Source organism: Pipistrellus hanaki (genome assembly GCF_964339955.1).
Source record: "Pipistrellus hanaki genome assembly, chromosome: 14".
NCBI lineage: Eukaryota > Metazoa > Chordata > Mammalia > Chiroptera > Vespertilionidae > Pipistrellus > Pipistrellus hanaki.
In genome coordinates, this window is record NC_140516.1 from 45,820,772 (window position 1) to 45,840,958 (window position 20,187).

The 20,187-nt window shown below is 50.6% G+C and overlaps 1 protein-coding gene across 1 annotated transcript in view; it reads left to right on the forward strand.

The window, feature by feature from the left end:
* Positions 1-20,187, forward strand: part of TCF7L2 (transcription factor 7 like 2) — a 194,732-nt gene that overhangs the window by 58,721 nt on the left and 115,824 nt on the right. The window contains 1 exon segment of the mRNA XM_084903412.1: positions 15,923-16,024. Coding sequence (XP_084759538.1) covers positions 15,923-16,024 — 102 coding nt within the window.

The following is a 20,187-nucleotide window of genomic DNA, read 5'->3' on the forward strand; positions in this document are numbered from 1 at the left end:
GGGAGAATGAGGGGCGGTGTGATTCTGGAAGCTCTGGTGGAAGCTGCCAAGTAGCTGGATATTATTTAATGGAATCTTTGCATCTACTCTGCAGGGGAGGTGAGGGGAGGGGAAGTTACTCCACAGTCACTGGGCATCCGAGACGTGAGTTCTCTGCCCATGGCCACCCATCGGGTTGGGTGAGAGCTGGGAATTTTCACCCCGGTGACCTGGATTTTAGGCCTGGTGATCGCTCTGTGTCTAGCACCCAGCACAGTTCCCAGCCAAGAGCCGGCATCAATCAATATTTGTTGAATGTTAAATGAGGCTTAAAGAGACCGTTCATGCTTGGCACAGAGGCAGAGGGAGACAAACATGCTTCCTGCCCTCATAACCTTCACTTCCAAGTCCTGTGACCTTGGGCTGCTTGCCTAGCGTTCTCAGCTCCATTTCCTGAAAACTCCTCTGAAAGATGGACTTAGCCAAGGGCCTGTCCTACAGCCAGGTCTCCCGTGTTACATGATTTCTACTGCGTGCACTCACAGCTTCCCTTTTTATTTCCACCTTCTGGAAAACACATTTCTGATGACAAGCTGTAGTATTGGATGACAACCATGAAAAAGGCCTTCCTGACAATTCTCGCCCCAATCACCAGACACTAGCCTCCCAGTAACAACAGCAGTGGCCCTCACGCCGACCCTTACCCGGGGGGCTGCTCTGAGCCACTGCCCGCAGCCGTGATTGGGCAGAAGCACTGATGGACAGGATTGCTAGTGCCCGCTTCAGAGGACGGAACTGAAGCTCCGAGAGGTTAAGTCACCTCCCCGAGGCCTCCGAGGACCGTGGTCTGTGGTCTGGGATTCCACCATCAGAATCCCTCTGACTTCCTGCTCTTTTTATTTTTTATTTTTAAAATATATATATATTTTTTTACAGAGAGGAAGAGAGAGGGACAGAGAGTTAGAAACATTGATGAGAGAGAGAATCATCGATCAGCTGCCTCTTGCACACCCCTTACTGGGTATGTGCCTGCAACCAAGGCACATGCCCTTGACCGGAATTGAACCTGGGACCCTTCAGTCCGCAGGCCGACGACGCTCTATCCATTGAGCCAAACCGGTTTCGGCTGACTTCCTGCTCTTTACACCGCACTTACAACTTCACCCCTACATGCATTTGTATGGGCATCTTCATACCTTCCCTGTCTCCGCTGCAGCCCAGACCGCTGCTTTCCCCATTCTTTCTCAGGGCCCACGGTCAGAGCCGGAGGGAACCCACACTGGTCTGCGGACACAGCTAGGGCTGGCGATGGTCCCCAACCAGGGTGCCAAGTGGCTGACCCTGGGTTCTCTGCCCGCCCGCGGCCAGCCAGGGACTCCGGGAGTTCTTCGATTTTCCCTTTCCCAACTGTCCACCTCTTCTTCGGGCAACGCTGTCCACAGGCGAGGCTTGGAATCTCACTCACATCTCTGGAGAGAGATGGAGGAGGCAAGACACAGTGAGTCATGGCCTGGGAGGAAAGTGGCAGTTTATTTTAGAGACGTCCTCTCCCCTCTCTCATTGTTCTTTTGTGCGCTCGTAAAACCTCTTTCCGAGGGGAGAGTTTGTGTGGTTTCTTCGCAGCCCTTGAGCTGCTGCTGCAGAGTTTACCCAGATGCATTGCAACCCCGCGCTCTGAGGGCCGCCCTGTGCTCTGGGTGCCCGCCGTGTGCAGAGCCCGAGAGGCAAGCGTCGGTTCTGCTGGCTGGAGGACGTGTCTAACTTTGCGGGCCAGTTGGAGGGCGGTGCAGTGGCTTGTAGCAGCGGGCCTGTAGCCCAGCGCCCATGGAGCCAAGAGGAGGGCAGGCCCAGAGGAGGCCAATTGTAGTCACAGGAAAATTCCACTTACCAGGAGGCTGGGAGCGAGGGAACCGGAGGGTTTGGCGGGGAGTGACCTGGAGAGGCGAGGCTGGTTAGCGAGGAATGTTTTGGTCACTTTGCTTGACTTTGGGTTAAGTGTTCATTTCCCGTTACGCACAGGATCAGACACAGAGCCCGGGATTTGCTTTTTGGGGATGATTTCGATTCACGTACCATCTCGAGGAGTTTTATTCTGATGACACTGATTATATTAATAGCAATATAATAGCCAGCTAATAATATAATAGCTAGCATTTACTCAGCACTTAGCATACGCCAGGCAGCCTGCCAAGCGTTTGATCCTTGCAAGAACTCGGAGAGATGCCTGTTTGCTTGTCTTCCCGTTTTACAGATGGGGAACCCGGTGCTCAGAGAGGTGAGGTCATTGCCCCAGGCTCACCCCCTTCTCTTAAAGAACCTGGTTCCCTTGGGTGTCAGTACCTGGCCTGTACCAGGCGCTCAGTACACGTCTTGGTTCAGGAAGGGAGTTAGGGAGCTGGGTTTGGACCCGGTTCTGAGCTGCCTCTGGATGTGAACTTGGCCTGAACTCATTTAGTGAGTGCCCACGAGGCCCTCTCTTGCTGCGCTGGGTCCTCACAGCAGCAGATTGGTGTAACCTCCTGGGGACGCAGAGGTCCAGAGGGAAAGGAGCACGGGCCGCTGTGGAGGCAGGTACACGACCCCGGCGTATTTCCCGGGCAGGTTGGCATGAAGGGCATGGCACGAACTGTCTCCCAAGGAGCTTGCTGAGTTCGCATTTCCCTCTCTGATCGTGGTGGGGTGCCATTCACCTTGTCGCCCTGGGTCTGCGGGGTGAGTTGGGCTGAACTCCGGAGGACCTCGCTGTTGAATGGCTGCAGGTCCTCCTGTGCCTGAGCAGAGAGACTGAGTGAGTGGGACCTCGGGAACTGGCTTCGCCGTATTCAGGCACTCGGCAAACTCTAGAGAGCTGGCCTGGCATCCTCGAGGCAGAGCCCTTTGCCAGGCACATAGAAGAGGACGGATCTCTATAAAATACGGGAACTAATAATTTCTTACTTTCCCATTTGCATGTGGCCAGTTATGGTGGGTCCTGGCCATTACCAGGTGTCTGTCTCGGACATTCTCTTACTAATCACTCATAGGCACCCAAAGAGGGAGGTACAGGGAGGGCTGCAGGCATAGAGAGGCCATGCCATCTGTGCGAGGCTCCAGAACAACGAAGCCGCGATGCTGGATTTGAACCCAGATACTCCAGCCCCTGGCCTGTACCCTTGACCTTATACAGTACCCACCTTGCTTTTGAATTAGTGAGGTTTCCAGTTTATTATCTAATCAACCCACTTCTTCTAGAACCTTCTATCAGCCGACTCCATGACGGGGAGACGGCATGGTGACTTCCATCCATAGGGTTAGCTCAGGCTGCGGGAGAAAGCACGGGTTGGATGGGCAGGGAGACTGTACCTCCTTCCTTCACAGCCCGGCCCTTTCCTAGGACCGGGTCCTCTTTAACCCGAATCTGCGCCTCTGGAGCCCGGCCTGCCTTGTGCATCTATCTCTCTGTTGCTTCCCACACCCCCTGAAGTTCCGCCCCCCAGCACCCCGGGAGCTCTGAGTGTGGCGATGGCCACGCTCCGTGGTCGGAGCTGGTCGGGATTACGGATACACCGGAGCCTGGGAAACTATTAATAGTGCCGAGCTTTGGGGGAGGGAGGAGCCAAGCCCGATGCTGTTGGAATTGATTTTGCCTGTCCAGATGACATACTAATGAGCTAAGTGGTTAGCTTCAGATCATTATGGCTCCTTCCCGGGCCAAGTTCCTTTAACGGCGAAAACCTCAGAGGCAGAGAACAAGTTGGTGCAGAGGCCCCCGGGGCCCGTTGGCGAGAGGGGAGGCTGGTCAGCGCGGGCCTGCTCTGGAGGAAATGAAGGCGGTGCTCCCTTCGGAAGGAGTTGTGCCGTCCTAAGCCCATCGTTTCCACCGGTGCTCCTTTTTGCAGGGATTTGATTGGGTGTCTGGGTTTTTGATGGGGGTGTTTCCTCAGTGCCTTTGGAATTATTGTGGAAAGGGCCTCTCCCCGCCGCCATGTGTCAGAGTGTGCTGTCAGCCGTTCTCTCTCCGAGGAGAAAGTGTTGCCTAAACCAACCCAGAGATCTCTATCGCCTCACACCGCCCACGTTGATTACAAGGCCCGTGGTCGTCCATTGTTCTGCCCTTCGCTTCTTGGCAGACACGGGCTTCTCCGCGTCCACAATGAAAATAGCAGCCCCAGCGCCTTCACGTCCGAAGCGCCTGGGATATCCTGACGTTCCGAGGAGACCTTGGACGTGGACGGGACTGTATTTCCTTCCCCAAATGGGGTTATTGTGCTCGAAATACCTCCTGGTAGTTTATTAAAGGAAACCACAGGCTGGGGGTGGGGGGGGTGGGGGGTCAGAGGCGGTTTCTCCTGCTTGGAGCCTGCTGCTGTCTTGCTGCTTCTTTCTCCCTCCCCCATGGCCTGCCCCTACCTTCTACCTTCCTCCAACCAACCCCCAAAACAGCACGCTCTTCCTGGGATGGGGTGGATGGGGGGTGGTGGTGAGAGAGACAGCCTCGCCACATAGTGGGGCTTGAGTAGCCCGCCCTCCCTTGCTGTCCCCCTGGGACTGTCAGGAAGGAATTTGGGGTGTGGACTTCCTTGAGTGACTGGGATTAGACCAGTTGAGTCTGCAGTCAGACGAGAAGTGTGTGGGCAAAGGGAACTATTGTGTGAGGCTCCCTGGGACAGAAAGAGCCTGCCTTCCTCTCTGGCTGCGCCTCACGGACAATTGAGACATTCAGCTTTACGTCTGTCTGAAAGGCGAGTGGGCCGGCATGGTCCGGCAGACCCCCCAGACGAGGGCTTGTGGGAGCAGCAAATAGAGACAAGGATTACCAACCGGGGGAACGGCCCGGCCGAGTCCTGGGAGAGAATGTTTATTTCCTTGCTCTCTAGGAGGGATTTGGAAAGAGCCGTAATCCTGGGTTAGGAGTAATTTGTTACAGCAAGATGATACTTGAGTGACAGGCCACTTCTGGCCGAGGCAGCGGGCCGTGTGTGCAGGGGGAGGGGGTCGGGGCCTCCAGAAGGTCGGCCTCACTAAATCTTCCCCCTGGCCCGGGGGGACGGGGGTTCGTGCCTCCCCAAGCAAAACGAACCAGAGGCGCTGCTGACTTCTCTGCTTCTTGGGTGTCCGGTTACCAGGCATCTCCCCATGCTGGTCTCAGCTACAATCAGACAGTGGAAATGGGGACAGGGAAGATGTGCTGGAGCCGCAGGGGTGGGGTCGGGGGGGGCGGGGAAAGAAAAAGGCTGTTCGGCGTGGTCCACGGTTTCATTGGTGTTTGGGGATGTGAGCCAGGCCTGCATGGTATTTGGTTCCTACATTAAGGTGACCAGACGTCCCACTTTTGGCGGGACAGTCCCGATTTTGAACAATTTTAACAAAATCGTGACTTTTTTAAAATGCCACAGGACTTGGGACAAATTGTTAAAAATCGGGACTGTCCCGCCAAAAGCGGGATGTCTGGTCACCTTAGCCTACGTCCACCGGCTAAAGCACGCCGATGGGGTGCCCGCTGGCCGCCAGGTCTTAGGCTGCACGTGGTTTTTGTGGATTGGGGGGAAGAATATGGAATCGGGAAGAGAGCCTGATGAGGAAAATCCAATTCTTTAGAGCTCACGGCAGTGGGAAAGGAAGGAATTTTTTAAAAAGTTTTTTATTTTAATACCTACCGCAATGGGATGAATCATATATTGACAATATCCCTGCCAGGTCACGGGGACCCTGCTACTCCCTGGCTTTGTACCTCTCAAAGGTCACCCGATGGCTGTGCGTAGAATGATTTACACGGTAGACCTGTAGCTTCCGGCTTGCAAATCCCCTGGACAGGTGGAGGGAGAAATAGTACATTTTAACCATCTTGGACTGCAAAAAAAAAATCGTTTTCTTCATTTAGAGTTTATCCTGTGAGGCTGAAAAAAGGATAAGGAAGTCAGTGGAAGGTTTTAGGCAACAATTGACTCCATGCTCATTAAAAAGCAGTAACATGTGTTTTTAAAATTTATTAAATTTATTGGGGTGACATTGGTGAGTAACATCATACACGTTTTAAGTGTGTAATTCGACAACAGATCATCCGTATATTGCATTGTGGGTTCACCATCCAGTGTCTAGTCTCCTTCCATCACCATATATTTGACCTCCTCTACCCTCTTCATCTTCCTACCCCCTACCCTCTGGTAACCATCTTCCTGCTGCCTCTGTCTATGACTTTTTGTTGGTTCGTTTGCTGCTTTCTGTTTTGTATCCCACCTAGGAGTGAAATCATGGCTCTTGTCCTTTTTTGTCTGACTTGTTTCACTTAGCGCGATACTCTCAAGATCAATCCACTTGGTGGCAAATGGCGGCATTTCATCTCTTCTTGCAGCTGAGTAGCATTTCACTGTATAGGTGTACCACATCTCCTTAACCCACTCATTTATCAAGAGGCACGTAGGCTGTTTCTGTGTCCTTCCATGCCTATTTTTGGGACAGAGAAATGGAGGTGCAGAGACATGGCGACCTGCCCGAGGCCACGGGACAGTGGAGGGCGGACGGCAGGATTCAGATTTCCGAACAGACACGTCTGCTGTTCGGTTGGCTTATGGCTCCAGTCTATTTGTCTTTAGCCATATGCCTTGAAACAGCTGTCGTGAACTTCTGTCTGCTCTGCCGTGCCTCTTCACCCGCAGTCTTAATCCAGGGTACGCTGTGCTCTGCCCATCTTCCAGGAAGTCCCGGCATTCCCCTGCCGTGGCAACAGGACCTCCCCGAGATCCAGTGCCACTCCCAGTGGCTTTGTGTCTTCTGTCCCATCACTCAGGGATGTGGGTGCTATGGCAGGGCCGCTGTTTGGTTGGAATCCACAGCCTTTTGCAGTGAACTTGGTCATGAGGCTGCGGTAAGACGTGGAGGTGGCTGGTGCTGGGCTGCTTTTGGTTACGACAGAGTGCGATCTGTCTCGCATTTCCTGCTGGCTCCCTGTGTAGGGTTGGGCTGCACCATTTCTTTGGAGGGCACTCCTTACCCATGCAACTCCGTCTTTTTTGGGGTAGTCTTGCAGAGTCTGACCTGCAAATACCGAAGGTCTGCATTCTGGTTCAGGATCCCTAGTAGAGCGTGACTAAGTCACTTTGTTTCTCTCTGCCTCACTTTCTTCTTCATACTGTGTTTGGAGATTGTCTGGTTCGACCACCCGGAAAGGATGTGTGGACAGTCAGTTCCGAGGTTTCAGAGAGCCTTTGCGGAAGTCACAATGTGCAGCATGCTTGTCATTGGCACTGCCCCAACACTGACAGTGTGAGCCAGGGACTAATCATCTGAGTCACCTGGCAGGTTGGGACAAAAATACAGCCCCCTGGCCCACTCCCAGACAGCTTGACTTAGCAGGTCCGAGTGGGCCAGGAGAAAAAAATCTCTATAAACAAACCAGAGACGTTTGGGAACTGTGAGACGGTGTCACCGTCATGAATGAAATCTAACTTGTATACCATCCATTAGGTTATTATTCCATTGACTGGGTCTTAGATGGCTTTGCAAGGCCTCAGAATATCTAGTCCACACTGGACACAGAGTACATACTTTGTAAATGCTGCAGGAATTCGCACGTTAGGATTGAAAGGGGTTTCTGAGGTTATGCTCCCCAGTTTCCTACTGCAGACTTAGGCTCAGCGTGGGGAACAGGTTGCTCAGGGAAGAAGCAGAGCCGTTGCCCAGGTTGGGGCAGAGCTGGGCCTGGGAAGTTTGTGGATTCTCCTCCCCCTTGCTGTTCCCAGGAGCATAGTCATAATTTTAAGAGTGACACTTTGGGGGAAGTGCGAGGAAGGCCTGGGTCCCAGCCTAAGGGGGCTCTTCTGGGCATGAGGGCAGGGTTTCCTGCTGAAATTCTCTTCAGCGTGTGCTCCCATGAGCTGCTCTGCCGCCGCCTCCCTGCAAACCAACGGACCTGGCAAATGCAAATCTAGCTCAGGACCAGGGGTATTGACTATTTGGCCAGGAAAAGAAAATAGTCAGACTGGTTGTTGAATTTTTTTTTGTTTGCAATTTTCTTGTTTTGCTTTATCACTCTGGTGGAAATAATATTCTGGCAGGCTTGGAGGAAAAGAATGTAACAGTCTGCCCAGCTCCCAAGGGGAAAAGGGAGATGCTCGATGCTGGAGAAAGGTTATTTTTTTTCCTCTGGGGATCCTGGGAGGTATTCCCTGAGCCATGCCCTTTGAGAAACCGATCCCTGGCTGGGGTTCAGACAAGGATGCTCACAGGTGATAAGAAAACCAGGGAAGACAGAGGAAGTGCTGACGTAAGCCAGCGTGAAGCAGAGAATGCCCGGTGGTCTGGAGCCCTGTGCACCCGACTGCCAGCTGGCCTGGTGCCCTCGGGCAGGCCAGGTCTTGCTCTTCTGGCCTTAGATTCCTGCTTGGTGAAATCTGAGTTGTAACTTTCTGCCCATGTCCTTCATAGGGTTATTGTGAATGTGGTTATTCCTCTGAAAGCACTCTGTACATGTGAAGTGATACTCTGAGGACCCTTTCGATGGTTAGGATTAGGAAGAAATAGGTTAGCTATAGGGGTTTCGTTTACGGTAAATATGGTATAATGACCAACCCATAGAAATAGGATGAAACAATGGTTGTTTTGTACAGGTACCTTGGCATCCACCCCGCTCATTCCTTTTATATTGAAAAATGGGATAGTTGGTGACTTTCAGGGAAACATCTCCAAGTTCCTACTATGTTTGGTTTCATTTTTATTTATTTTTTTAAAAAAGACAAAGTCAGTCCTACCATCTTACTGAGTTTTTCCTGTGGCTTCCTTCCTTCTCCAAGTTCAGAGCGTACCAGCCTTCTGAGGTCTTTGGTTTTTTTCTTTTCCTTGGTAACTATAGTAAACACTCTCATCCGACAGAAAGCCGTTCATTTCTGACTTTTCTTTCTCTACGCGGTCATGCTCTGTAGGCATATAAAGCCTCTGGAAATAGAGCTTCTGTCTTGGACTCTCTGTGGATGTTTCAAATGAAGAAACGGTTGGCGTATGTTTTAACCCAGAGCGAAGCAGCCTCATCTCCTATACCTTCTGCATCTGCAGGGAAACTGGCCACACGTTTTGTAGAGGTGGCCTGAAGGATCCTGCAGAAACCGGAAGCTGTCCGAAGTAGTTTCACACAGTTTTGCTGTTAGGTGTATATGATCAATGCTAACTTTTGGAAACCTGTCACTATGGGCATGTTTCAGAGGGTAGGGCAGTATTACACGAATCACCACCTCTTCCATTTTAACCATGGAGATACATTGGGATTCCCTGAGACCCCAGGGCAGAATTGCTTATTTGTAGAAGATAAGCTGCATTTTCCATCTTCTATTTCTGAGAAATGAAGTCGGTTCAGAAAGAGCCGGCCGGCCCTGTGTGCATGTGGGTGCTCCCCACAACATGAGTTCCACAAGAAACGCATATGAGCTCTTGGCATTGATGGTTGTGCCTCCCGTCGGCTTCCTGAAATATTCTATTTTGCTCTTAGGCTGAGCAGCTTCTGGTGGCCTATTGTGTGAAATTCAGTGATGTGAACATCGTAATCAGGGCTGTGCGTTTCTTTCTTTTTATTTTATTTTATTGATTTTTTTTTTACAGAGAGGAAGGGAAAGGGATAGAGAGCTAGAAACATCCATGAGAGGGAAACATCGATCAGCTGCCTCCTGCACACCCCCTACCGGAGATGTGCCCGCAACCAATATTCATGCCCTTGACTGGAATCGAACCTGGGACCCTTCAGTTGCACAGACCGACACTATCCACTGAGCCAAACCGGTTTCGGCTGGGCTGCGCATTTCTAGCAGAGTTGGCATGGGCCTCACGAGGCTGCATGGGAATGGTGGAAGCAAGCCACCTTGCAGGGAGGAAGGATTAGTGACTTTGGACGTGCTGGGCGGGGTGGGCGGTACTCTGTTTGGGGTGTTCAGGCAGAGCAGCGACTTTCCCTTTTATAAGAAACAAATGTACAACTCTGAGCACGGGTGAGCTAGGAACTTACTCTGTCACGAGGACGGCTTCCACTTAATCTGAATTCTTGTAAGATGAGTTTTTCTAGGAAAAAGCACCCCTATTGAGAAATAGCTTGGATTTTTGTGCTTTGCTAAAGGATGGCTATCTACCAGGCTGGGAGGGGAGCGAAGCCTTCAGAAATGATCACATCAGCCCTTTGTTTGGGTGGTAGGTTTTCCTCAGGCCCTGGTTTTCCAGAAGACACCGGTTTTGTCCCCCTGAACAGTGCTCAGGCCCTGCTCGTCCCTCTTCCCACCCTGAGCTCTGCCTTCTGCCCGAGCTCCTGGCGAATGCCATCTGTTGGTGGCGGCAGAGTTGGCATGGCGTGGGGTGGGGCGGGAAAGTTGGACACGTTGGAAAACTCTGGGGAGAGGAGCTTCTGAACCTAGGAAGCTGATCCCGGAGCATATATGCGGCACATCTCCACTGCCACAGGGGTTCTGCCTGGTGTTCCTCTGTGGTGATTTGGTGACACGTGACACTCTACCAGTGTTTTCCTGGGAAGTGGGCAAGAACCTTTTCCAGTCAGAATTGCTGAAGGGTTTTTGAACTCGCATTTAGAAGGGAGAGAGAGTTATTTCGGTGAGATTGTGGTCTGCTGGTCAGACCGGACCCGGTGACTAGGGAGTCACGACCAGGGCTCAGATTCTTTCCCAAACTTTCCCCCTGAAGCTGGAGTCTTGCCAGTGACGAGTCAAACCAAGGTATTGCGTTTAGACCACCAAACCGGTTTCCTCTGGGATTGTGTTCGGCTGCCTGGATTTAAGGCCCAATGAAAGGATATATCCTGTCTGACATGGTCTTTCAGGTCTTTGCACAAACCTTCTCAAAGCCAGGAGTGACAAACCACGGCCCACAGGCCAAAGCTGGCTGGTCACCTGCTTTTGTGTGGCCTGTGAGCTGAGAATGATTCTGATTATTTTTAAATGATCGGAAACAATAAACAGAAGAGGACTATCTCCTGACCCAAGAAAACCGTATGAAATCCACATTTCAATGTCTGTAAATAAAGTTTTATTGGAACAGAGCCATGGCATAATACAGTTGTGCGTCCGTGTATGGTCCATGGCTGAGTTGAGGAGCTATGAGAGGGTATGGGTTGCAGAGCCTGAGCGATTTCCTGGGTGGCCCTTCACAGGGAAAGTTTGCCAGCCCTGCCCTGGACAAACACAGGGCAGACTCCGCTGCCCGTCCATCTGTGGAATGGAGCGAGTGGCAGGGAGTGCCAGGAAGCCGCTTTGGAGTTTATCAAGGATGTGGGGTTTCCTGGCAGCCAGCGTCATTATCATCATCATCATCGCTGTCCTTTGAATTGTCCTATTTGTTTGGAAAACAAGTTTGTACCAAGACCTCAGCGGCCCCCCCCCCCTCCCCCGATGGCGGGTCCTCTGATCAGCCCCTTCTCGCTCCCCAATCCGGATGCACACAGATGGAGATGCTTCGTGAGAGCAGGTTCTGCCAGGCCCACTTGAACCTGGTCCCGGAGAGGCCTTCCGATTGGGGAGACCCATCCCCACGTGCCTTTCTGTTCCTTTTCTTTTTTAGCTAGAGTCGGAAGAGGAGAAATTCGAGATGTGTACCTTCCTCTTGTTGCTGACAATTTAACAGGTTTTTAAATAGCCTGGATTCCTTTCAGGCCAATAGTATTGTGTATATTTTGAGACTTTGTCCCCAGGTCCGAAAGCTTAACTTAAGCTCCCCAAGACGTATCGTAAAATACGATTTTTGGGGAAAACGCTAATGGGCCATGAGCAGAACATTATTATTAAACAAAGGATGAAATGCTTAAGCTGAGATGGCCATTTTTTTTTTTCTCTCTCTCTCCTCAAAATGAAAGTCGAGCGGACTCCATTTCAATGCAGGAATTCCCACAGTGCTCTGTTTGATTGCAGTTTGTTGAAAAGTTTAATGTTTTTGTAGGCAATTCATAATTTCCATGTTGAGCAGCCTGAAAGGAAGAGAGCTGGAGCCCAGTGTTGTTTTTATAGTGGGATGGTGGGAATTTTTTTTTTTTTTTTCTTTCCTTCCCCCAGAAGGATATAAAAGCAAAGTGGAACCGTTGGGAAAACGTGGCGTGGCTTTCCGTCCAGCCGGTTCCTGCGTCCCAGATGCTCCTTTCCTCGGGTCTTCCTTTAGGACCCAGCAGAATAAATAGAATTTCCGGCTGCCTAATGTCTCCAGGAAGGGAAAGATTTTCCTCTAGGCTCTAATAGTGGCCAATTTCCTTTTTTCTCCCCTTTATTTATTTATTTTCTCTATTAATAAGGACCAATTGTAAGAAGATGAAGAGACCTGGGAAATCCATCACTTTTGGAGGAGGGTTAATAACTTCCTTTCAAAAATCCCGACATAATACTCACTTCCCCACAAGGAACCTCGTCCGCCAGAATGCCAGCTCAGATCCCAGGAACACGGGGCGGGCGTGGGTTTGCGGGGACCCGGCCGTTCTGTGGGATCAAGTTGCCTTGGGCCCCGAGAGGTTGGGGCTGTCACTGGGGCGTCCCTGCACGTCGGTGGGGACCGGGGCCGCCCTCCTTTGCCATCTGGATTTGGTTAGCTCTCCCTGGGCAGCGAGGCGAGTCTCATTTCCTCCAACCAGTAATGTTATATAGGCAGTGATCCTGGGCTGCCCTAACATAATTGAAAATTATGTGTATTGTGGGCTCGGAGCGCTGAAATGTAGGCTCATAAAAATATGTGGTGCAGGTAGCCCGCGGAGATTGGATATGGCACACAATGAAGCTTTTATGTAAAGGAAGAATTATAAGTCTCCCCGTTAATGTTGCATTGTGGGTATGATAATGCGTGGGTGGGGTCCTCGGGGCAGGTCTGTCATGTTAAATAAAGCCTAGATTTCCTAATCCCGTGGAGCTGGTCCTTGGGATGCAGTCAAATCCGTTTCGCAGAAGGCCAGAGATGAAAAGTTGTCCATTAATCGACCCTTCCCCACCGAGTGTAGCGGGAGCCGTAGGTGTGTGGTAGATTCCGCTTGGCATTTTTCTTCACGGGTTTTTACGAGATGGAGGGGGTGAGTGTTGGCAGGTGTCCATTTCGGTCGGCCTCAAGGAAATGACTCTGCTGAGTGGTTTTGACCAATGAGGCCCCTGTATTTATGTGGCAAGTGAGAATGGACCGAAGTGAGGATGAGACAGGGCAGGAGAGATTCCCATAACCCTTTCCTTATATGAAATGGAAACATTTCAGTGGCTCTCACCTTGGGACAGTTCTGCTCCCAATCAAGGTATCGGGAACGGTTTGATTATAAGGGTGACTGAGGGGGAGGAGGGTGCCTGCTGGTATTTCCTGTCTGGAGGCTCAGGTTCCTAGAAGTGTTTGATCCGCCCCATCAAAGGGAGGACCAGCCCCTCACCCATCCCACCACAGGGAGGACCAGCCCCTCACCCATCCCACCACAGGGAGGACCAGCCCCTCACCCATCCCATCACAGAGAGGACCAGCCCCTCACCCATCCCACCACAGAGAGGACCAGCCCCTCACCCATCCCACCACAGGGAGGACCAGCCCCTCACCCACCCCATCACAGGGAGGACCAGCCCCTCACCCACCCCACCACAGGGAGGACCAGCCCCTCACCCACCCCACCACAGGGAGGACCAGCCCCTCACCCATCCCACCACAGGGAGGACCAGCCCCTCACCCATCCCACCACAGGGAGGACCAGCCCCTCACCCATCCCACCACAGGGAGGACCAGCCCCTCACCCATCCCACCACAGGGAGGACCAGCCCCTCACCCATCCCACCACAGGGAGGACCAGCCCCTCACCCATCCCACCACAGGGAGGACCAGCCCCTCACCCATCCCACCACAGGGAGGACCAGCCCCTCACCCATCCCACCACAGGGAGGACCAGCCCCTCACCCATCCCATCACAGGGAGGACCAGCCCCTCACCCATCCCATCACAGGGAGGACCAGCCCCTCACCCATCCCACCACAGGGAGGACCAGCCCCTCACCCATCCCACCACAGAGAGGACCAGCCCTCTAGTCTATAGATACAACCTGGAGGACCTTGGAGCTAAGGCATTTGGTGCCAGGTCTTGGGGCAAGTCACCAGCACCGGCCACCCGGCTTCCTGTGCACAGGATGCTGCTAGGTACACACTCGGAAGAAGATTCTCTCCAAGCTCACATCGCTCCAGCTTGGGACCATGACCGTATACTTGGGCAGACTTGTGGGTTAGTGTCTTCCAGCTTTAGGTGCAACTGAGTTGGGTTTTCATTCTCCAGACAGAGAAGCACGTGGGTGGCTTTGGCCCTTTTCTGTCACAAGGGATTTGAGCGAATCCTTCCTTCTTTCCGGACTGCCCTTTGCTGTCCTTTCTGTTGAAATCTTCCCTGTGGCCGGCCCTGCTCTCTTTCTCAGAAATGCCACCTTCTTCTTGGCATTCCCCGGGCATGATTTCCCGGGTCTCTCTCCCTCCCCGCCTTCCCTCTTGGCTTTCGGAGGAGATGGCTCCCTCATAAGCCCTCCTGAGGCGACATGTTTGTCCCTGTGATGCACAAAGCAAGCTCTAATTGGTGTTCACCGGGTTCCTGTAGGATTAGTATTGGAACTAGCCTTTTTTTTTTCTTTCTGCTGTAGGTTTCTGGAAAGATCAAGGTGGCTCCTTATATGTCCTCCAAGCATTAACCCCTGCCTTAGTCCGTTGGCCTTTGGAGGTGCAAAGGCCGGAATCGGTGTCCTTATTAAAATCGCAGCAGTGTCTAAGTTCTGTTTGGTGGCCTGAAGTTTTCCTGAGGGAAAATGCTGTAATGTCACCAATGAAAGTCAAATGCCCGGGGCGTGCTTGTCCATGTGCTACACATCTCAGTGACCAGACAGGCCCCCTTACCTCAGTTTCCCTATCTGCCCAGTGGGGAGGCTGATCAGTGGATGGTGTATGTCTGCCTGAAAGCTGGCCTTGTCACTTTTGACAGAAGCAGCTCCCCTCCCTTGCTCTGTGGATTCATTTTCTACTTCGGACAAGGGTGGAGACAGACGGGTTGGCTTCCGTCTTTATCTTGCTCTCCGTGGTAAACCTGTATGCATTTAAGAATCAATCCCTCCAGCCTTTTGCGTTGAAGGTATACGTTGTATTGTGCTGTGTTTGTGCATGTTTTACCAAAAAATACAGGATGTCCCCCCAAAATGTGTACACAGTTTGAGTGATTATAAAGTCAGTGTTTATGAACCCCAGTTCATTCTCAAAGTTAAGTGAGTTACCAGCTGTTAAAATGTGTATCCATTTTTTGGGGGGAACACCCTATATTTTTGTTCTCCAAGCTTTCAGCTCGGAGGAGGAATTGCCTCCTCACCTTCCTTGAGTGACTTCCGGCAGGGGACAGTTCCACACGTATCCTCAGGAGGTTGGCGTTTAAGAAATGCGATCCTGAAAGAGGACCTTCCGAGTTGGTGGTCTCTTGGGACACTGGCTGGAGCCTTCCTTGCCTTCTTCCTGCGGGAGCCCTCTGTGTCTCCTCCCGCCCTCCCCACCGCTCCTTCTCAGCGAGGGGTAGTGTGGATGAGGTCATTTTGTCTGGAGCTACCTGTAGCCTGAAGGGTAACAACATTGATGTACCTAATGAACGTGAACTCTAAGGAAGAACCTATGGGTGTTGGACGGTTTTTCTGTTGTTGATGTTATTCACATGCTCTTACGCTTTTCAGTTTCTGGTCCATGTGTCATGAACCTCAAGAGTTATCTCTCAGGGAAGCTGTTTTTGCATTTCTCTGCTATGCTTCTTTTTTCCTTATTTATTTATTTATTTATTTATTTATTTATTTATTTAATCTTCATTGTTGAAAGTGTTACATCTGTCCCCCTCCTGCCCCCATTGACCCCCTCCAGCCCCTCCCTTCCCCCTCTGCTTCCATGGGTTAAGCATATGGGCCTACAAGGTCTTTGGTTGATGGACTGCCTCGCTGTGTTCACTTTCCATGTTGGTTTTGTTTGCTCACCAGTATCTGCAGATGAAATGGCCGCTCCTGGACGTCCAGGCAGGAACCCTCCAGAGCAGACAAGCCCTCAAGGATGCACGCTCCCCGTCGCCCGCACACATCGTGGTGAGTGACCTTACCGAGGCAATCGCTTCCTTTCCTGGGGGGGGGGGGGGGAGAGATGGAGAACACGCTCTTCCGTTGATGATAACAGGCCTTGCCTGTCAGTCTTTCTTACTTTAAAAAAACTTGGTTTGGCATATTCTTGGATATGGTGTATGTCTAGAAGGTACTTGTTTTCTTCTATTGGACCTTAGCGATGATTACCTACCTGGAAAATTTCCCACCTGTCCTTTCCCCTAGCATGGGGTGGAGTGGAGCTTCATGGGCTCCAGCTAGTAGGCATGACCCTCATGGTGTAGGGCAGACTGGAAATGGTACCCAGGCAGTTTTAAAGACTAGAATACTCCGAAGCTTCCCTGAAAAAGTCCTTTAGGGGAGGCGAGTGGCAGAGGAGGGAATTAGAAATTAGACTTTTTCCAGCCCCCTAGCCCCCCATTTATCTTAATTGTTGTAAAGAAACACTCTATACTAACATCAGAAAAATGTCTTCTGGGATGCTTGATTGATCCAAGAAATGAACGTAGAAAAGGCTTAAATTAAATTTAATCTGTACATCCATGGCTTTGAAAGCACAGGGTTTAATTAATACAGGACCCATTTGTTTGTAGTACTAAGAGACTACATCATACCGTGTGTGTCTACATATATTTTTAATGCACTGTCTAAGGATTTTGTAGGCTCGCAAGTGGAATTTATAAATGAACCTCTCGAGAAGGTAGCTCAGACATATTAGGATTTTATTCTCTCTTTTAGATTTATGTCATGAGCTGGACTTTATACTTCTGAAATTATGAACTGAAGGCACTTTTATAACAAATTTATGACAGGTAGAATTATGCAAAGCACGGAACAATTCATTTATATTTTAAGTATCACAAAATGTTACCCACTAATATATTTTGCCTCCGTGTTACTTGCAATTTCTAAAAGTGGCAAAATGATTTTCTTAGGTAGAAAGATCTCGGATGCATCACGTCAAAATCCAGGTCAACTGCCTCCTTATTTTGTAGCTTTGCTGTAATTGAGGATATATTCCTTAACGAATTATGCCTCTGTTATAGGAGTATCAAATATATATATATATATATATATGGATGTATCTGTCTATCTACCAGAAAGTAATTTATTTCCGTAAAGCCACTTCTTGGGTCATTGTTTGTGAAAATGTCTTATGCATTTTTGATATCGATAAGGCATATAGAAAAGATTGACGTTCTCCAGAAACTTCCTCCTTCCTCCAACCCCACAATAAAATTGATGCTCCTAATGACACATGCTCTTCTGATGCCAGGAGTTCAGGGCTGGAAGTGACCTTAGCTCTCAGTTAGGCCCAACCTGCTCCCAGAAAAGGAAACAGGCCCAGAGATGCCTTCAGTGACGTGCCCAATGTCACACGCTGTGCTAGTGGCTAGAGCGAGGGCTGGACCCACTCTCTGCCCCCTTCCCGGGACCTTGGGGAGTGCTCTCTCCCAAGGGAGAGGTGTTACCGTTCCATGGTGGGCTCTGTTTGGCTCCCTCTCAGTCGGGTCATCCTCAGGGACGGTGTCATTGGTGTAAAGAGGCTGTTGGCTCCGGATTCCAACACAGCTTTCTCCTAGGAAACAGGGATGCCGTGTTACACCGTGTGTTAACAACTCCCCAGGATTCTACAGGAGGGGGATTGTTCGAGTCCTCCAGGGGAATGTGAGGAAGCCCATCCATTTCGCGTTTCCTGCCACCCCGAATTTCCCAGCGTGGGTCATGGCTTTGCCATTTATTCCTCTTGCTTTTGGAAATGCTTGGTGGGGGATTTGCCCACATCGTTTGTTTTGTTAATGTACAGAGATAGGACGTTATCTTTAACATCCCTTGGAGGACTCTTCTCTCTGTGAATGTGGAGAGAAGCTGTAATTCTTAGAAGTGGTTCAGAGTGGACACAGCCCCTCACAGGTATGTCCTGGAGGCACACAGGCCCATTCCAGATGAGCAGGAGTGGGGTTTTGGCCACTGGGAAAGAGATAGATGATTGTCCTCCTCTCTAACACCTGCCTCCTCAATCCCATAAGGACTGATGCCACCGGTACACCTTAAGCACCTGATACTTTCATTTGCAGAATGCACTACCCCCAGCAGTGGTTAAACCATATATTTTTTCTGGAGCCCATGTGAGTTTTTTGGTGAGAATTGCAAGGAGAGGAGTTTGGGTTTTTGTTTTCCCTCTGCTGTTTATTCGAAGGCATGCTTACCGTGGCAACCACTTGGGAGAACACCACCACCCTTGAGATGGAGACCCTTGTCCCAAGGAGCCCCAGGTGGCAGCTGTAACAGCAGCTGTTGTGCTCTCTGCTCCGTTCCTGGGGACCTGGGGGAGGGCCCAGGTGTGGGGGGTTTGGGAGGGTGGTGGAGGGGTGGGCTCTGGGAGCTGGAGAGAGGAGAAAAGCCATGGCTTGGACAATAGGAAACCACATCTGTGAAATACTTAATGCTTGTGGCAGCTGACTGGTGTCTTTGGTTATATGAGTCAGGCTGTAATTGTGCATTTCTGCAATCTTCACCTGACACTAAGTGGTAAGGAGGAGGGATGTTGGGTGCTGGGGGTGGGGTGGGGGTAGGGGGTATCAGTAGAGGGAGATGGAAAGTAGGGTGGAGCAAGGCCGGAGACGGTTGGCCACGTACAGTTTGGGGGATCGAGGAATCATACACCTTGGGACTACGTTTGTCATTGCATTTTCATTGGACACGGAGTAATGTGCTGACCGGACATAGAGGATGCCTATGTGGATAAAGGGGTCCCTCTGCGTTATGGCTGGTGTGTGTCATTTGGCTCAACCCTGACCAGAGAATGTGGTCCATCTGGAGATGCCCAGATGAATGGCCAGTTTTCACCCAGACACTGGGCTGTTCCTCACATTTCATTTTTCATCCTTTCAAGTGATGAAACGTTGTCACATCACAGCGTTTCATCAGACGGGTTTCAAAATAGTTGTCTGAGGATTTCTTCCTAAATTCTGTGAAATTGGAAGTCACTGTGACTTCTGGGCCAAGCGGTTTCATAACGGTTTCTAATGTTTTCTTCTGGAAATAGAGAAGTGTCCAGTGTTTGTTAGTAAGGAATCACTGGAGACTGTCACTGTGGCAGTCTGGCTAAGAAAGTAACTTTTCCCCGGTCCCTATTTGGGGCAGAATTCTCACACGGGAGTCAAAAGCATTTTGTCTGAATATTGTAGTCGGATTGGATTTTTTTTTTTTTCCATGTGGTTTGTGGATTACCACATTATAAAATATTGATGTATAGAATAAATGTTCTCAACAAGTGGAGTTCATATTTAGTTGATTAAATAATATTTAAATTCAGAAACAAGCCCTGCAAACTTTAGTTCCTGTAATGGCTACACTATCTTGTTGGTTATAATCCAGCAGCTCCTCAACTGTTTTAAAGAAAGAGAAATTGCCCAGCTGGGTGTAGCTCAGCTGGTTCGATTCCCAGTCAGGGCACATGCCCAGGTTGTGGGCTCGATCCCCAGTGGGGGGTGTGCAGGAGGCAGCCAATCATTGATTCTCTCTCATCGTTGATGTTTCTATCCCCCCCCCCCCCCCCCCCCCCCGCGCCGCTTCCTCTCTGAAATCAATAAAAATGTATTTTAAAAAAATAAAGAGTAACTTATCCTTCAAGGGTGATGTCTTGAATTTTGGGGGTTAGCTAAAAAAAATAGGAATTTACATACAAATCCATCTCTCTCTCTTCTGCATTTTCTCAACTCAACTCCCCTCTTCGGCTCCCCCCCCCCAATTCATCTATTTCCTAAAAGTCTCCAAGACACTACCCACAAGGGCCAGGTTCTCCCTCCCCTCTCAGCCTCCCCGTCCTGGTTTCTCATTCACGGAAGTAGCTCATGTTTCCTTCCCTGGTGGTGTTTTTCAGTTTATATTTAAAATTGTTTTGTCCACAATGAGTGCCAGGCAGCTGGTTGTGTAAGTGGTTGAGCCTGAGCCTTGGCCGGGCTGCCTCCAGGGCCGGTAGGCAGAGGGTTTCGAGGGGTTCGAGGCTGCTTGCTCCCTGGACACCACCCCCCGGTGTCTTTGCTAGACACAGGCTTTCATTCCGCGTCCTTTGTACCCAGCAGAAAAAGATTCGGTCCCCAAGATGGTGTTATTTTGGTACAGCGTGTATCTTACAAAATGGCGAA